At 42.1% G+C, this 20023-nt stretch overlaps 1 protein-coding gene across 25 annotated transcripts in view; it reads right to left on the reverse strand.

The window, feature by feature from the left end:
* LPP (LIM domain containing preferred translocation partner in lipoma) overlaps nt 1-20023 on the reverse strand; it is a 724989-nt gene that overhangs the window by 633488 nt on the left and 71478 nt on the right. For 16 of the 25 annotated variants that reach the window (XM_074030779.1, XM_074030782.1, XM_065539344.2 and 13 more), the window contains exon 2: nt 19262-19384. The exons of 2 other annotated variants lie outside the window; for them this stretch is intronic. Coding sequence is in view for 4 of the 23 variants with exons in the window: in XM_045385228.3 (XP_045241163.2) it covers nt 4200-4243 (44 nt within the window). In the remaining 19 variants the exon portion in view is untranslated. Of the gene's footprint in view, nt 1-2626; nt 2709-4199; nt 4282-19261; nt 19385-20023 lie in introns of all 25 variants that reach the window. 7 more of the 25 variants (XM_045385228.3, XM_045385229.3, XM_015444933.4 and 4 more) reach the window with 2 other exon arrangements.

Below are 20023 nucleotides of genomic sequence, written 5' to 3' on the forward strand. Positions count from 1 at the left end.
CACACCTAGCTATGCAAAACTGCCTAGAACCATTTCAGCAAGAAGTTCGGGTAGCATTAAAGAAGTTCCCACCTCAACAATGTCAATATTTTGTTACTGTTGTCTGGAGGAAGCATGTTTGCTTTTAAACGCTCCCAAATTAAAAGCTATTCTCAGCCTTCTTACAACTGTATATGGGCCGGGCGCACTGGCTCACTTCTGTAATCCCAGCACTTTGGCAGGCCAAGGCAGGCGGATCTCTTAAGGCCAGGAGTTCGAGACCAGCCTGCACAACATGGTGAAACCCCACCTCTACTAAAAATACAAAAATTAGCCAGGCATGGTGACGGGCGCCTGTCAGCTACTCAGGAGGCAGAAGCAAGAGAATCGCTTGAACCCGTGAGGTGGAGGTTGTGGTGAGGAGAGATTGTGCCTCTGCTCTGCAGCCTGTGCGACAGAGCGAGACTGTCTCAAAAAATAAAAATTTTAAAAATAAAATAATTAATTAAAAAAAAAAAAAAGATGTGGACCTGAACTCAGATTAGTGTCAGAGTGAACTTGCTAGTTAGCCTCCTTTTTCCACAGTGAAGAAATTACGCCCAGAGAGACTGAGGTTAGTCACCCTGTCCAATCACAGCACCAGTTACACGTCACCTGAACGCAGAAGGGTCTAGCACCTTTCGCTCAGTGCTGCCAGCTTGGTGGCCTATGGCCTCATTCTCATAGCCTACAAGTGATAGACCCCAGGACAGCAAGAATCACGCCAAAAGGATAACATCAATTAGCTTGTGTATTGTAGAAACAGATCACGAGATATTAGAAGTAAAGAAAGAGAGAAAGAAACCATTTATTTCACAACTTTCCGTGCAAGCTTTTCAAAGGTCCTTCCCAGATCCGGCCTTCTGCGACACCACCCCAAATCCCTCGAAGTTCGCTCTGTATTTAAAATGCCCCAAACCACGCTGTTTTCCTATCAATACACAACAGCAAAGATGGAAAAGAATTGCCAATTTCTTGTGAATCCTGAAGATTTCCTTTATGAGTCATGGGAAACTAAAATAACCTGAGGGGTAGGGGGAACTGTAGAAACAGTTTTAAATCGGTTCTCACTAGTTTGTTCCACAGTGTGGTATAACTCCTGAAAACAGAAAAAAATGAAGTTTCTAGAGTTGATGCAAAAATAGGACTTTTTGTTAGGTTGTGTCAGTTGTCACTGTGGCATTTCTTATTAGTATTTTTCTTACCATCATTTTTTTTGTTATATTAATTATAGTTTGATCACTGTAGGAGCTATTTTGAATCTATGGGACTTTCCTAACCAGATTGTTTTGGCATTTTAAAGTTACTCACATTCAGGGCCTAAACAATATGGCAAGTATCTTTTTTCTCTCTCTTTTTTATACTCAAATTCTGAACAAAGGAACCATCTGTTCTCTCTCTGAAAACATCAGCCCTTGTTTTCATTTTTCATTAATAATAATGCCTCAAACTTACATAATCTCTTTCTCCAACTTGCTTATTAAAGCATTTTGTAGACATTGCCTCATTCATCTTCAATATCATCCCCTACAAACTAAGGAGAAAGGGGAAATGTTTGCTAATTTTCACTTAGATAAGTGATTATCGGATGTTTAATGAATTTTGCATGAATGATGGCATGTTAGCCTCAGAAGGGACCTTGGTGATCACCTGGCCCAGTTCTGGCTCTTGCATTTGTAAAATGAAGACCCAGAAAGGAGAAGTGATTTCACATTCTATTTGTGTACCTAATTCTCTACTCCTGACTGTAAGCGGTGAGGGTAAGAACCGTGTCTTTCACAGTTTTGTACCTCCGGTACCTGGTGGGTAAAAGTAATTTGTTGAATGGATGAAAATGCTTGCAAATAGTCACACAGGTGGCTATGACAGAGCTGGGGTCAGAGCTCTACTCTCCTGCCTTCCCATTCAATGTGTGTGTGTGTGTGTGTGTGTGTGTTTCTTTTTCTTTCCTTCTTCTTCTTATCTCTCTCTCTCTCTGTCTCTCTCTTTTTATAACACAATATAGACCTGAATGCAAGAAGAATCAAGCAGAAACACAACTAAAAAGGTGATGAGGATGGAGAGGATAAAAAGCAGGCTTTTACCTATAAGTGAGAAATATGTTGAACAAACCCAGTAAAAATCAAGTTGAGCCAATCAGCCATGCTAAAACGTAACCCATGTTAAGGCTGAGTCTCTAAAAGTTCTGCATGCCTTATGTGTGCCATATATTTAAGGATTTAATGGATTCCTTAAACATTACCCAACTGAGGAAATGATCTGTCTTAACGTCCAAGGACAGCATGCCTCCTTAACACCCATTAGCCCAAAAAAAGCACACCATCCACCCTGCGATTTGGCCTCATCACTCACTGTAACTCAAGAGGACGTACAGCGTCAGAATCATGAAATCTACCAGCCCAAAGCTTTCCAATGAGCAGAGGTCACTGGAATAAAGACTTTTTTTCCAAATGCCTAACTGGAAGTCAGAAACTCATTTGGCATGTTTCTTCTTACTTTCAGAATGTCCTATTCCCCACCATTACTCTTTAAAGTTATAGGGAAAATAAATTGTTTCTAGAAAAACAAGTTAAATCTATTTTGAATTCTATCATCTGAAATTACTTACATAGTAGTAGTTATAACAAAGTCAATAATTCTCGAAGATTCTTTGAAAATAGGTTGTCCATGTAGATGAGAAAGCTGTAGGTCTGAAGAGATAAGGAAATCTTTTATTTTTCAGTAAAAGAAAAAAAGAAAAGATATCAGAGGGCCAAGAAGAACTCAAGTATATTATAACATGGTCTCACATGAAGTACATCAGTTACAGATACAAGCAGGAAACAAATTAGCTTGACAATAAAAACAAATCAACATAAATGAACCTTCAAACAACTCTGATGACTTTTTCTCCCCCAAAGGGAAACATGAATGGAGATCAGAAGGAGGAGAAGAGAAAAAGATGAGGAACAAGTAGGGAGATGCTTAAATCCCTAACACAGCATGTCTCACACAAACACAGCAGGCTGCCGAGGGTGTCTGGGGCTGTCCAGCACACAGCGGACAGGCATTTATATCCAGTCATGCAGGACCAGCTGGAGAAACGTACAGCATGTACTTCAGGGCAAACAGCTGCAGAGAGGCCTGCGCAGATAACAGCAGGTTGAATTCACGCTGTATCAGTAGTCCTATCCATACCCACCACTTTCTGCTCCTAGAGTGTCAGGCTATCCCCATGACCATTTATCATTCTTACAGCCGCTGTGTAGAACATTAACCCTCTATTAACACTTCCCTGATAAAATTGTGCCCATTTCACATGTAGGGACATTCTCACTGTCTTGCTACCTCTAAAATCGTCACTTTAGACTATGCATACATACCCCATAACATCCTAACATTTTTCATTTAAAAATAAAATAATCATATAGTTAAGGACATATAAAAGATTCACAAAATGTTCCCTAACTGGCCTTGCTCTCCACACGGAACTTTTTCAGAGGATTACTTTAATATAGCCAATGGGGAGGTTCATTCACTAAGAGTGTCTCTGATCTGTGCTTGTGTGTCCGCTCAGATCACCGAGGACTGCATTTGGAGCTCCTTCCTCCCTTGCCATGCTCCTCCCACCAAAACCACATCTGAGGGAAGAATCCCAAAGAAGATAGATGTGTTATCCCACCTGAGCAGCCTTACTAGTTAACTAGTAAATATGATTGGATAGTTATGATTATGCTTTTTTATATGAAAGTTTCTACTCAAGTATGTTGCTAGTCTAATATTTTAACTACTCAATTACAGCGGAATGACCTTGAGTAAGGCTCTCAGCTACTCGAGGCACATCAATTTCCTTCACTACGAAATAAATTCAGTACATATTAGACTTCCTTCTAACTCAGAAATTCTGTGCCTATGAAGTTGCTACTGTCAAACAATCTGACCTCTCCCTCTTCATTTGTTCCTCTTTACCTCTCTGTCTCTCTCTCTCTCTCTCTCTCTGACACACACACACACACACACAGACTTACCCAAAACTCCTGACTCTTATGCAGTCAACAACCTTGTTAGGCAAGTTGTAAGCAATTCCTACCCACGTCCCCCCTCACTACTTTCTGGCTTAAAATTTGATCCCAAAAGGATTTTCAAATTAGTTTATGAAAGGAAAATGAAACACACAGATATCATTTACACATAAACCCCACCTTGAGATGAGATCCTCTGAAGGGTCCAGCGGTCTCTCCATCATCCCAGGTCACAGAGGTAGCCATCTGCCAGCTCCATGAACTAGAGGACAGCAATACCAGAGATCGAGGTGCTCAAGTCCCATCTCTACTTCTTGCTCTCTGAGTCCTTGTGCAACTCATTTTACCTCTCTGGGACTCAGTTTCTCTGACTATAAAGTGAGGTGTTTGGGATAAAATAAATTGCAAATGATCTACCAATTTTGATATCCTACCCTAGAGGCCTGAAGTTTCATTAGAAATGAAGGCAAATACCTATCCAAGCCCTCTTGACTGTATTGGTGTTTACATAGGACCTGCCAGATAAATGAAAGTGACTTTTTGCATGATGTTGCGCAGTCGATACTAATAGTGCAGTAATAGGACAAATACTTCTAATTTGTGCTTGTTTATTTGTTTATTTCCAGGCTAAGGAAGTCACAGATACCACCTGCCAATGGCTTTTGGAGACTCCATAATGCCTTTTTCGTACGATGGGCCCCAAGTTCAGAAACTAAAAACGTCAAAGGTGGAAACCACAAAATAGAACTAAGGAGCCTGAAATATTGATAAAATGATTAAGAGAAAGTAATGCGATAGCCCTCTTTAAAAATTTTGTTAAAACCAATAATGATAGTAAGAAAAGGTGATATAAAGTAAAAATAAAATTGAGCACAGAAAAGACTGATTTGCCTGGGATTCCTTTCAGCCGTGTAATTGACACAAACAGCAAAGACCGTAATACTCATGTTTCTATTTGCTACCCTCAACTGACATGGTTGGCCATTTGTTTTGTTTTAAATAAAATGAGGAAGCAACAACTGTATTAAATTCATCCGCAAAAAGCCCATATTTGCATGTGGAAAACAAGTAAGTGTGTGCCTGAATGGGTGATGAGGCATACGATTGCCCATCTGCACCCAGGGCCCAAGCATCCCTGCAGGTGTGCCTGCCGCAGGGGCAGAGAAACGGAGTGGAGAGCCCTCTGCCATGGAGGGAAACCCCACGGCAACTGGACTTGTTCTGAGCTGCCCACCACTACCATCCTGCTCCTGATCCACTCGCTGCCCCCATCTCTTAAAGCTGAAAAACAGAAATATGTTTTGTCATTCTTTTGTTAGATTTATGTGGATTCTTTAAATCACAAAGGCAATTTATTTTTTCCCAAGCATCTTCAATGTGCACTTAACAAATAAAGGCATATCTTGTTTTATTGCACTTCACTTTATTGTAGTTGGCAAATACCGTGTTTTTTACAAATAGAAGACTTGCAGAGGCAGCTGTGTATCAAGCAGGTCTTTAGGTACAATTTTTGCAACAGTATGTGCTCGCTTAATGGCTCTGTGTCAGCTTTTGGTAATTATCACAATATTTCAGACTTTTTCATTATTATTATATATATTATGGTGATCTGTGATTAGTGATATTTTATGTGACTATAATTATTTTGGGGTGTCACAAATCATGGCCATATGAGATGGCAAACTTAATCGATAAATAGGTGTGCTCTGACTGCTCCACTGACCAGCCATTCCCATGTCCCTCCTTGGATCTCCCCATGTCCCACAATAATACTGAAATTAGGCCAATTAATAACCCCACAAGGGTGTCAAGGTGTTCAAGTGAAAGGAAGAGTAGCACATCTCTCACTTTAAATGAAAGGCTAGAAATAGTTAAGCGTAGTGAGGAAGGCACGTCAAAAGCCAAGATAGGCCAAAAGCTAGGCCTCTTGAGCCAAACAGCCAAGATGTGAATTAAAAAAAAAGAAGAAGAAGTTCATAAAGGAAATTAGAAGTGCTATTCCAGTGAACGCACGAATGATAAGAAAGTGAAACAACCTTATTGCTGATATGAAGACAGTTTGAGTGATCTGGATAGAAGATCAAACCAGCCACAAAATTCCCTTTAAGTCAAAGCCTAATCCAGAGCAAGACCCTAACTGTTCAATTCTATGAAGGAAAAGAGAAGTGAGGAAACTACAGAAGAAAAATCTGAAGCTAGCAGAGATCGGTTCCTGAGGTTTAAGGAAAAAATATGTCTCCATAATAGAAAAGTGCAAGGAGAAGCAGTAAGTGCTGGTGGTGAAGCTGCAGCAAGTTATCCAGAAGATCTAACTAAGACCATTGATGAAGGTAAATACTAAACAACAGCTTTTCAGTGTAGCTGAAATAGGCCTGTATTGAAAGAAGATGCCATCTAGGACTTTCAGAGCTAGAGAAAAGAAATCAATTCCTGGCTTCAAAGCTTCAAAGGACAGAGTAATTCTCTTGTTAGAGGCTAATGTGGCTGGTGACTGTAAGTCGAAGCAAATGCTCATTTACCATTCTGAAAATCTGAGGGTCCTTAAGAATTGTGCTCCATCTACTCTGCCTGTGCTCTATAAATGCAGTGACAAAGCCTGGACAAAAGCACATCTGTTTACAGCATGGTTTACAGAATATTTAAGCCACTGTTACCTACTGCTCAGAAAAGAGGAAAAAAAAAAAAAAAAGAAAGATTCCTTTCAAAGTATTTCTGCTCATACCTGGTCACACAAGATCTCTGATGGAGATATACAAAGAGATTAATGTTGTTTTCTTGCCTGTTAACACAACATCCATTCTGCAGCCCATGGATCAAAGAGTAATTTCAACTTTCAAGTCTGATTATTATAAAAAATACATTTCACATGGCTCTAGCTGCCATAGATAGTGATTCCTCAGATGAATGTGGACAAAGTAAATTGAAAACTTTCTAAAAAGGATTCACCATTCTAGATGCCATTAAGAACATTTGTGATTCATAAGAGAAGGTCAAAATATCAGGAGATTGGAAGAAATTTATTCCAGTCCTCACGGGCGACTTTGAGTAGTTCCAGACCAGTGGAGGAAATAACTGAAGATGTGGTGAAAATAGCAAGAGAACTAGAATTAGAAGTGGAATGAAGATGCAAGTGTGTTGCTGTAATCTTTTGTTCAAACTGGAACGGATAAGGAGGTGCTTCTTATGGACGAACAGGGAAAATGGTTTCTTGAGATGGAATCTACCCCGGTGAAGATGCTGTGAACATCACTGAATGACAACAAAGGATATCAAATATTTCATAAGCTTAATTGACAAAGCAGATCCAAAGTTTGAGAGGCCTGACTCCAATTTTGAAAGAGGTTTTCTTGGAGGTAAAATGATATCATGCATTATCACATGCTACAGAGAAGTGGTACAGCTTGATATCACTCTTTCTCTGCAGAGTCAATCAATGCAGCAAACTTTATTGTTGTGTCACTTTCAGAAATTGCCACAGCCACCCCAACTTTCACCAACCACCCCCTTGATCAGTCAGTAGCCATTAGCATCATGACCAGACCCTCCATCAGCAAAAGCAGGATTCACTGGAAGTTCAGATAATTGCTAGCATATTTTAGCAATAAACTTTTTAATTAAGGTATGTACACTGTATTTTTAGACATAATGCTATTACACACTTAAGAGTATAGTGTAAACATAAATTTTATATGCACTGGGAACCAAGAATTTCGTGCGACTCGCTTCATTGCAATATTTGTTTTATTGCGGTGGTGGTCTGCAACTGAACCCACAATATCTCTGATGCATGCCTTACTGGTTGTTGCAACTATTTTTATTTGGCATGCATGACCACTTTTAAACACTTAACTCTAGCCACACTATCCTCCTCACTTTTCCGGCGTGTCCCAAGCATGCTTCAGTTCAGGTTATTTGCATTTGTTTTCAGTCAGTCCTACACACTCTTCCTCCGGTCCCTCCCATCCACACATCTCTGGCTTGCTACCTCGTTTCACTCAGGTCTCCATTCACATATACGCTTACCATCAAGACCTTCTCAGGCCAGTGAACTTATATTTGTGTACTCCCTACTCCTCATGCCTTTAACCTCAATTATTTTTCTTCTTAATATATTTAAGTTGGTGTAAATGTAATTGCAGCTTTTGCCATTAAAAGTAATGGCAGAAATCGCAATTACTTTTGCACCAACCTAATAGATCACAGTGTGAATATTACATATTTACTCATTAATTTTTCTGTCTTATTTGTTAACATTTGTGGTAGTCCCATCACCTGGAATAGTGTCTAGCAAATAGTAGGTGCTCAGTAAACAGTCAAGTTCATGAGTCATCATTATTACTATTTGCAAACCATTATACTAGATGACATGGGACCTCCTATGGAAAAAGACATAATTCATGTCCTCGAGGAGCTTCTACAATCTAGAGGAGAAGAAAGATTGTGAAAACTGGCTCATACAGCAGACCGAAGTGGCGTGAATGCTTTACTGGACGTATAAACAAAGCATTCTGGTAGTAGAAAAACAGCAAATCATTGACAACAGGGGATGGTGGTTGGAGGAGTCCTAAAGAAGAGACTTCTCGGCCGGGCGCGGTGGCTCAAGCCTGCAATCCCAGCACTTTGGGAGGCCGAGACGGGCGGATCACGAGGTCAGGAGATCGAGACCATCTTGGCTAACACGGTGAAACCCCGTCTCTACTAAAAATACAAAAAACTAGCCGGGTGAGGTGGCGGGCGCCTGTAGTCCCAGCTACTCGGGAGGCTGAGGCAGGAGAATGGCGTAAACCTGGGAGGCGGAGTTTGCAGTGAGCTGAGATCCGGCCACTGCACTCCAGCCGGGGTGAAGGAGCAAGACTCCGTCTCAAAAAAAAAAAAAAAAAAAAAAAGAGACTTCTCTGGAACTACCCTGAAAAGAAACATAGAAATCATCTTCAAAAATACATTCAGTACAAAACAATTCCAAGACATCCTCAGTTAGTCTCCTTTCCTTCAATAATGCTAAGTGGAGAAGAGATTGTCCAAGATAAGTCAGCACTTATATGTGCCAAGATCACAGAGAAAGGAACAAGCACTTGACTCCAAAGAGCCTTCATTTTAAAATGGAAATTATTTAAATGTACAAGAAAACATGTCTAAAAAATTCTAGACTCTTAAGACAGGGAGGCCCTTAAAAGTCATCAAGTATAACATTTTATCCTCGCCACAAAATACCTAAAATAGAAAATACCTAACTGCATCAGCCCCACCTAAACATCTGCAGTGACTGTGAACTTCGACCTCCTGAAAGGCACATTCCATCTGTGGTTTGCGCTTAATATTTAAACATTAAGCATTTTCAATAAACATGGAGAAAACATCAACATTCTCATACTCTCTTTCTCTAGCTTCCAACCCACTGCTGCCAGAACGCTTTCAGACGTCCCAAAAAGTAAGTTTGCACCCCTTCCATGGCAGAGTCCCAGGAGAGCACCGCCTGCTCTGCTCTCTCCTCCTCCCTCCCCTTTATTTCTTCTTTACAGTAAGCACTTCCACTTCCTTCTTCATTCCTCTAGGGTTCAAGTTTCCAGCACCTTCAGCCATCCTAAAATTCCCTCTTCTTTCCTTCCTTTATTCTTGTCCCAGCGTTCAATCACCTGGTTGCTGAGCTGACCTACTGCTCATGCAATTGGGCTCCTTGCAGAGAGCTAAGCATCTTGTCTGGAGTTGGAAGAAGGGGAACAAGAGATCTAATGGATTCATGGGGTAAGGCTGCCTTTCTGACCTTGACCTTGAACTGCCATCTTTGACATACATTTGAATAGTGCGGACATTATAACCCCTAGGAAGCAGAGAAGACAAAGAGGTGAAAGGTGACCCCACCAAACCTCAAGGACATACAGAATTTGAGTAGTCTTGTGTTTTCAATAAGTCATGGATCTTCTAGAACTTCTTATTCTAGCTTTTCATCTCCCACAGTCAGCCCATATGTATGAATGTGAGAGTCAAATGTGTAGCTTTTAACCATCTCTTTATCAGAGAATCCACTTCTAAAACCTAATGGGCTATGTGATCTTGGGCAAGACACTTTACAAGTCAGTAAATGAAAGCATCCAGAAGGTAGAACAAAAAGAGACATTTAAATCACCTAGTCCAAAAGCAGCCCAGATACCTCTCATATGCCTTCACTCTCCACTCCCTGATCACAACCATGGCGATATTCTTAAGTGATCATTAACTCAGTCAGGATGCAGCCTCAGAGTCCTTCTCAGCATAGTACCTCAAGGAACCACTACCAACACATCATTTGGCCATGTTAAATAAAATCCAAACCACTCATTCCTCAGCGGAGAAAAACTGAACCACAAAGATGAGCCATGACTGACTGACCAGGTCTCACTATTAGGAGCAGACCTGGAACTATCAAAGCCCCTCACCCCATTCCTCTAAGTCATTTCTCCTCCTTAACTCTGACAGTCTGTGAATAGCCCTTGGAGTAGGGGTGGGGGCTTGCTATTGTACTAAGTTCCATAAGAGGTACAGATAAAGGGTTTCTGACAAGGAGCAGGAACAGCACAGGAGGCTTGAAGGAAGATGTGAATTTGAGCTGGCTATAGAAGGATGCTATTTGTAGGAACCAGTGAAGTATGCCTTTAGCAGAAGAAAAGTTAGGATTGGGGTGAGCATTCCAGCAGAAGAAACAGCATAAGCAGAGGAATGGTGAGGACTGTGGAGTGCTGAGCAGGGGTTGAGCAGCAGCTACACACAGAGCCATGGAGGGTGGCAGTGGGGGATGGGGAATGAAGAAAACGACAAGAATAAAAGAGTAACCAGAGACTTTGAGGAGTTGTGAATCCTGATTTTTAAAAATTGACTTAAAGGCCTTAAGTGTCATAAATGGGAAAAGAAGATTTAAACAGGAGTGGAAGGAAAAGTAAAGAATATATCTCCATTCTCAGTTGCAGTGAGCTGAGATTGCACCACTGCACTTCAGCCTGGACAACGGAGCGAGACCCTGTCTCAAAAAGAGAAAGAAAAAAAGAATATATCTCCACTCTCAATGGGGGAAAAAAAGCCTTGCTATAAAGTATATTGCAGGAATACTTTCATTATGTAAAAGCCTATTTTGTTTTCATGTCATTCTTAGATTACATCATAGAGTGGCTGCAGCCATCTCGTACCATATTATAAATAAATCACTGGCTTAATCATAGAATGAGCCAGGGCCCCAGATCTGAAAGGAAAATATTAGATCATTTTTAATAACTGATATAACTCAAGCCAGTTGGCATTGAACCAGGGTGAGGTGATCTCATCCTGAAGAAGTCCAAAAAGGACCCAAAGCGGGTCAGAGCTGAGCAGGTCCCAGAGACACTTCCATTTACAGATGAAGAGGTTGCTAATGGCACCTGAGTAGAGTTCACCCTCTGGACTAAACAGTCTTGTCATTAAAATCAACACTTAGTTTCCAGTAGTGATGCCCAATAAGCCTTCCCCATGAAACACAGTGGATGAAGATTTTGTACCCAGAGTCACTAGGTATCAGAAAACATGAGCACATTATGATGTTTGTAGTTAGGTCTTGGGAGTCATTATGCAAAATTAGAAATGTTGAGGCTATTAATGATTCAGGAAGCATGAAATCTGGGGTGACCAACAGACAAAGGCTGCAGGTCTGGGCCAAGCCAAGGGGACAGTGTAAACAGGACATGAGATAATGGCCTAACGAAGAAAAGAACTAAGGGTGATCTCCAGCAAAGAGTTACAGACTCTTAAGGTGATCAGAAACTTAACATTCAATGTGTACCAACTACATAAGAAGTACCACACTCAACAGGCACTTTATAGACATTACGCTGCTTTGAGAGCACCAAAGACTCTTTGAAGGAGGCACTGTTCACTCCATGGTTTGCAGAAGTGAAAACAGGTTAAAAAAACTAAGTGAACTAGGTAGGATTCAGTGACTAATGTGATAGTCTTCCTACTCCAAATTCCTCTTTACCATGTTGTCCTTGGTCAACTAAAACTCTATTTCCCACTATGTACTTTTAATAAAAATGAAATAATTGGTAAGAAACACTTTAATAACAAGAAGAGTTGGCCAGGCGTGGTGGCTCACACCTGTAATTCCAGCACTTTTGGAGGTCGAGGAGGGTGGATCACTTGAGGTCAAGAGTTCAAGACCAGCCTGACCAACATGGGGAAACCTCCTCTCCACTAAAAATACAAAAAAAAAAAAAAAGAAAGAAAAAAAAGCTGGATGTGGTGGCATGCGTCTGTAATCCCAGCCACTTGGGAGGCTAAGGCAGGAGAATCACTTGAACCTGGGAGACAGAGGCTGCAGTGAGCTGTGCCATTGCATTCCATCCTGGGCGACAGTGAGACTCCATCAAAAAATAAAAAATAAAAAAATAAGATGAGTATTTAAAAAAATGCTGAGAGGTGAAAGGGACCATGGAGTAGGTAGCAGAATTGATATTCTGGCCAGCCACATTCTCAGTGACCAAAGCCACACGTTCCTCATTTTGGCTGTAAAGTCACTAATAAGCTTGACCATAATTTTAAGGCTCCAATTTCCACTGATTTTTCTAGTTACGTGAAGGTGGACTCTAAGGGAACATGTCATCTTCTATAAAATAAACTGCAGAGCTTGATTTTGAAAAGGACTGCTTTGGTGGGGGGAAGAGAAGGATGCTCTGGAAAAGAAACTCCCTGCCAGACAAAGGGTATTGGCTGAGATTTTATGTCTGGTCTTGTCAGTCTCAAAGTAATGTCGTATATCAGCTCTCTGTTCCTAAAACAAATGTTATTCGTAACTGCAGAGACACACTGTCTGAGCCGTGTAATATTGATTTATGCACATTTTCAGGACACAGCATGGCCCACCAGGAGATGCAGAGCCCTGAAATTTAACTAAAAGGACAAAATCAAAGCTCAAGATTCCAATTTTTGACTTATTTTTCCTAATCTGTTTCCGGGACAGGAGAGAGGTTGAGAAAAGAAGAGAAAACGTGCCTAAAAGTTGCGCAGACTCATTATGCAGCACAGACTGTGTGGAGCGGTGGAAGGTGGGGTAGGGAGAGGAGCTGCAGATGGTTCCTCCCTTGACTACCCCTGGCTCTGTGGCCCTGGAAGAGTCTGTGCCCTTTCCAAGTCTTGGTGTCTCACGCATACAGCAAAGGGCTCAAGCAAGAACCTTTAGACATTTCTACCAAAAAAGCTCTAATCACTGAGGAGGGCAAAAATATAGAGGTAAGGGAACACAGCATGAATTGAACACTTGTGTTTTTCTTCTTAAAAGCCATGCCAATTTTACATCCTGTGCTACTACGTATCAATGCTTCTCTCAAGAGTTTTAAATGGAGTTTTCCCCCCAAAATGCCTTCAAGTAAAACTGATCCACAGAGGTGTGCTGGGTTTATTCAATAGCTTCAGGCAACGCCCACTTTCACTTAGCACAGCCACGTAAACCTGGGGAATCTGTGGTGAGCAGCCCCTAAGATGGTTCTGTGTAACTCCATCTCCTGGTCTTCATACCTTGGTGCTTGTACTCACCCTTCCCCTTCAGTGTGGCCTGGATTTGGTGACTCGCTTCTAGTAAAGAGAATGAGGCAGAGGGAACAGCATGTCACCTCCAGGATTAACTTATAAAAAGACTGTGATTTGCCTCTCAGGGACTCTCTCTTGCTCACTCACTTTGAGGGAAGACAGCTGCCATGTGAGCTGCGCTATGGAGAGTCTCACATGGCAAGAAACTGAAGTCTTCAGCCCAGTAATCTGTGGGAAATCCTGCCAACCATCATGTGATGAGCTTGGTAGCAAGTAGATCTTCCCCGGAGTTCAGCCTTCCGGTGAGACTGCAAGTCCAGCAATACCTGGAATGCAATGTGGTGACAGATCTTGTGGCACCCATCCAAGCTGCTCCCAAATTTCAGAAATTGTGAGATAATATTAATCAATGCTTTTTTTTCTTTTTTTTGAGACAGAGTTTTGCTGTTGTTGCCCAGGCTGAAGTGCAATGATGCGATCTCGGCTCACTGCAACTTCCGCTTCCTGGGTTCAAGCAATTCTCCTGCCTCAGCCTCCTGAGTAGCTGGAATTAGAGGCATGTGCCACCACGCCCAGCTAATTTTGTATTTTTAGTAGAGATGAGGCTTCTCCGTGATGGTCAGGCTGGTCTCTAACTCCTGACCTCAAGTGATCTGCCCACCTCAGCCTCCCAAAATGCTGGGATTACAGGTGTGAGCCACTACGCCTGGCATATTTTTTTTTTTCTCCCAACCCTTCATCCATGCCCCATGAGATCTGAGACTATAATTTACTTCAATTTCCCAAGCACTTAGCATAAGGCCTGAAACATATCTGGTGATTAATAAAGGTGTATCATAAAGAAAGAAATGTTTCTTGTAATCCCAGCACTTTGGGAGGCCAAGGCGAACGGATCATGAGATCAGGAGATCAAGACCATCCTGGTCAATATGGTGAAACCCTGTCTCTACTAAAAAAACAAAAATTAGCTGGGTGTGGTGGCATACACCTGTAGTCCCAGCTACTCGGGAAGTTGAGGCAGGAGAATCACTTGAATCCGGGAGGCGGAGGTTGCAGTGAGCCGAGATCGCACTACTGCACTCCAGCCTGACAACAGAACAAGACTCCGTCTCAGAAAAAAAAAAAAGAATATGTTTCTAATGTGTATTTCTCTTTTATATGTTTGTCTTTTCCCCTAACTATAAGTTTCTCAAGGTCAGGGACTAAGCCTAATTCACATAGTTTCCTAAAGATCATGTGGTTCACTAACATCCAGACCAACACTGAGACCAGGGCAGCAAACACATACTCTATGAACCAGGGGTAAATATTTGGCCACAATCTACAAAGAGCTCTCTATCCATTCACACTTCAGATGCTGTCTCCCACACAGCAACCCATTGAGGAAGACCTGAGAATTCGGATCCCCTAAGGCCATGCCTAATGTAGAGTAGAGGTATCTCAATTGTGCCAGAAGCCAAGAAATAGAAGAATGTGGAATTAGGAGGAAGGAAGCAAAAGAGAGAAAGAGATATCACTCCTTTTTACTTTCATGGACAGCAAACATACCTCCTACAAGACATCCCTGGGTTACATGAAGAACCACAGAGTTTCAGGGGACTGAATAGGTCACTGCTCAGACCCAGCAAATCCTCTTGTAATTTTTGAAGCAAATAACATAAAAGCAATAAAAGCTGGCTGAGCAAATGCTCACACATGCCCAGAAAGCACCTGACTGAGTAATTATAGACAGCCAAGACATTCGCCCTGACGGAAGTGACCAATGCTTTGCTTCCGGCAGAGACTAATACCTGATACTTCTGAGGACCAAAGAGGAAATATTAAAACTGAAAGCCCTTGGCGATAGTCGGCAATTGTAAACTGGTATCAACAGAGGGAAATAATTTCCTTCCTGACTCCCACTAGGCTAGTCATGCCTGGAGCAGCAGGTGTGATTATCTAATCTAACAAAGTAAGAAGCCAAATGGGCTAGACTGTAGCTTCTGTGGGGTCTCTCAAGCACTGAGCTTCCCGGGTTTCTGAATTGACCACTCTCCACCTCCTGTCTCAGGCAAAAATGAACGTGAAAAATAATAATACATAATTCTATTTCAATTCTAACCCGCATCATTAAGCAAAGTTGCAGATCAAGCTGCAGGACTGAGGACAAGTTAGTGCCTATCCAACCCAGAGGAGGAAGAGGTGCAAGGTTGGCAGGAAGGGCATACGCTGAGCATGTCTAATGTTCCCGATGCTGTGCTGGGCACTGAACTTACATTGTCTTTTTCTTTATATTCAAGATGAGTCTTTAAGGAAGAAGACAACTGTAATAACCTACCATATAGGAACCACACTTTATAGTTTACAAAACAAGTCAGCATTTAACAACGCACTTGCTCTAAGCAAACATGAGAGGTTGGCAGGGCAATGACTATTGTTCCTAATTCTCAGATCAAAAAGATAAGGGTGAAGGGATGTTGTTTTTCTAGGGTTGCGCATCTCATACTTGTCAGGACTTCTGTTACGCCATCCCACCATACTCACTGCCTTTTTATGCCCTCACAAACTTCTTAAGTCAAAAGTCTCTTTCTGTCCAGTCATTTGGGTTTTTTGTTTGTTTAGTCGAAGAGACAGGGTCTTGCCACATTGCCCAGGCTGGTCTCAAAATCCTGGCCTCAATTGATCTTCCTGCCATGGCCTCCCAAAGCACTGGGATTACAGATGTGAGCCACCATGCCCAGCCTGTCCAGTCATTTGTTTCATTCTCATCAAACCATGTAGTCTGACCTCATCTGGGCGACAATTCCTATAACTCCCCAACAGAGAGTCAGCCAATGCCCGATAGAACACCCTCTGGGAAAGGGACCCTTACTACCTTCAGATTTATTCTATCCATGAAAATGCACGCAGCGGCCGGGCGCGGTGGCTCAAGCCTGTAATCCCAGCTCTTTGGGAGGCCGAGACGGGCGGATCACGAGGTCAGGAGATCGAGACCATCCTGGCTAACACGGTGAAACCCCGTCTCTACTAAAAATACAAAAAAAACTAGCCGGGCGAGGTGGCGGGCGCCTGTAGTCCCAGCTACTTGGGAGGCTGAGGCAGGAGAATGGCGTGAACCCGGGAGGTGGAGCTTGCAGTGAGCTGAGATCCGGCCACTGCACTCCAGCCTGGGTGACAGAGCAAGACTCCGTCTCAAAAAAAAAAAAAAAAAGAAAAGAAAATGCACGCAGCACCTATCCCATGCCAGAGACCCCAGCAGACTCTGGAGACACACACATGAACAAGCAATGCTGTCCCTCTCCTGTCCAGGTTCTATGTTCTTGATGGTCATGAGCACATGTGTCCCAGAATCTTGTGGCAGAATCCATGGTCTCATTCCTGCGGCAGTTCTTGGCTGGCCTTCATTCCTGGTCCTCTCAGCATCCTCGTGTAGAGTCCAGCTGGCTCATGCCTTTTCAGAAGGTGAGGCAGGAACGAAAGCCTGGCTCTCTAGAGGGTCTCTGACAGGGGGCTAAAGAGGTTTGCAGAAGGCCTGTGGTTGCCCACGGAGCTTCCGGTCCTCTCTCCCTCTCCTAACAGCACCCAGATATTCCTTTGAGGGGTCACCTCTTCTCCCCTGTGTAAGTACCATGAGGTTTGGATGAGACTATGTCCAAACTTAGTTTCACGAGAATCTTGGTTCAGATTAGCATAATCCCATTATCTTGGCTTCAATGACTGGTTCAGAAATATACAGTGAGCCAAGGCTATGAGAATATAGCAAACCAGGCTCTTTCCCCAAAATGGGAAGACGGATGTCTATAGTTTGGGTTTCATCAGGCAGCAATCTCATGACCCATGAGGTAAAACATTCCAAAGATGAAGCCCAGGCACAAAAAAGGGCAGAGCAAGAAGTTCTGCAGAAAAACAAAGCTAGAGTCCTGTTCAAACTGTGCCTGAGGCTCACATGACCTCTGGACTTGCCAGTTTCCAGGTGTCCTAGGTTTGCAAAATCACCCACCCACTTCATTCTAGATGCCATACTCTATTAAATGCAGGCTAAGACTGCATCAGCATTTCGGAAGCCACTCCCAACAAAAGCCACTGTTGACTCATATTTAGCTTAAGAATAACAAAAACTTCTAAGTCTCTTCCAGTATGCTCCTGTTAAGGAAATCTCTCCCATTCTATCATTACACTGTTGATTTTTTTTAAGCCCAAGTGCAAAGCTTCATACTTATCACAGTTTAATTATAAACACTGAAAAAACTCAAGACGTAGAGGAGGTGACAAAGATATTTCATTTGATAATTAAACGTATGCTAGGGGGAATATATTCCAGACCATGTTTGAAATTTTAACAAACACTAAGATTTAAGCATCAAACCAGTGGTTTCCAGCCTTTTATGTGATATAGATCAATAGGCACATAGTCAGTTGTACTTTTAAGATACACTGATTAAGAAAAGACAGAGAGACAAAACACAACTATAAACTCAGTTACACTTTTAAGTGAAGTTAGGTTTTTTCAATCACAACGGCATCATCTCCGTTTTGGAAAACTACACCACAAATATGTCAAGGTGTATTATTTACTCAGTACAAAGCCAGCGCTGGGGGCACATACGAATTGGCCTCAGCCAATGGGGACCATCGAATCAGGATCCTAAGTGGAAGTCGCACGCAGAATTCCCTTGCTAATTTCCTCAACTCTCCTTCTAGCCCATGGTATTCCACACTGTTGATTCTTTTTACCACCCAGATTTTTTAGAATATAATGTTCTACTCTACCCATTAAGTACAGAGGTACTCCAAAACACAAGGAAAAGTTTACCTTACCTGGTCACGGTTCTCCTTTCTGAGCACATAACAGGATTTCCACTCACGTCCTGGTGGAGCTCTAGCAAGCCCTTTAAAACAAAGGCTCACACCCTTTGCCTAAGCAAATTTAGCCTGCCCTGCCCCAAAGGGTTGTTATAAAAATAAAGTGAGGCTCACGCCTGTAATTCCAGCAATTTGGGAGGCTGAGGTAGGTGGATTACCTGAGGTCAGGAGTTCAAGACCAGCCTGGCCAACATGGTAAAACCCCGTCTCTACTGAAAATACAAAAATTAGCCAGGCATGGTGGTACGTGCCTGTAGTCCCAGCTGCTTGGGAGGCTGAGGTGGGAGAATCGCTTGAACCTGGGAGGTGGAAGTTGCAGTGAGTTGAGATTGCACCACTGCACACCAGCCTGGGCAACAGAGCAAGACTCCATCTCAAAACAATAAATACATAAAATGAAATGACATCACAAAAGAAGCAGCACCATGAACAAGGGTAAACAAGAGACACTCAATAATATTGCTTTCTTTCCTCATAAATGCCCAAACACTGTTTAGTGACATTTTCATTTTGGTCTTTACATTTCATGAACACTTTCTTCCATGCCAAATGAGAAAGAAGGAAGCAATACAATTGCTGGCAACCTGGAATCATCGTTACTCCAAATTTTCCTCCAATTTCAATGCCTGCCACTTTCCAAGAGCTGAGCTCTGCCTTTGCTTTGCCACATATTTTATTAGCATGATTATATATTGTCTATTGCCATAAAAGCAACTTAAGAAAGAAGGAAAGGCATTTCAGTTCTTCTCTTATTCTTAATGCATCCTAGTTACCGATGCTCATACTTAAAGTGGAAAACACTGATGTTTAAAACTCATTAAAACATATACATTGATTTTAAAGGCAAATGTATTCCTTTTGTGTGTGGGACTCACCAGCTGAGGAGAAAGGTCTTCCCTCTGATGAGCGTCCAGTGGAACAATGAAAAAAGCAGAACACAAGGAGTCAGATGACCAGGTTCTGTCTTCTGCTCTGTCTCTGAGCCTCAGAGTTCTCACCTATGAAAAACAGAAGGGTGTTGCTTATGTATTTCTAGGGTCTCAACCAGCTTCAGAAATTCTCAGGTTTATCAAGTCTCTGACTGGGCTGTGGCTTACTTCTATACCTCCTAAACTCCTAGTCAGATCCTGGCACTCTTATTTCACTAATTTGACTCAGAATGATGGGGAAAGAGAATGCTGATGCCTCAGGGTTCATATCTCATCTCTCCTAGTTCTCCTGGGAAGACAGCTTTGTCTCAATAACAGAGGTCAAAGAGATAAGTCAGTCAGATACTCACATTGTAGGGAGGAAAAAAAATTAACAGATAAACCTGAACTATACCAAATAAAAAAAGAAAAGGAATATGAGTTTGGAGACAAATTTCTAACTATAGGTCCTAGTGTCCTTTGAACTTTAGTTTCCTTGCCTGAAAAGTGAGAATCAGTGAGCAGCAGAGGGATAAACAATGTTGACATTTCCCAGTAAGCCATCCTCGATATCGTTTGGATACGTGCCCTCTCTAAATTTCACATAGAGTTGAAATACCTGCTGTTGGAGGTGGGGCCTGTGGAGGTGACTGGATCATGGGGGTAGATTTCTCATGAATGGTTTAGCACCATCCGCTTGGTGCTGTCCTCATGATCATGAGTGCGTTC

Source organism: Macaca fascicularis, chromosome 2 (assembly GCF_037993035.2).
Source record: "Macaca fascicularis isolate 582-1 chromosome 2, T2T-MFA8v1.1".
NCBI lineage: Eukaryota > Metazoa > Chordata > Mammalia > Primates > Cercopithecidae > Macaca > Macaca fascicularis.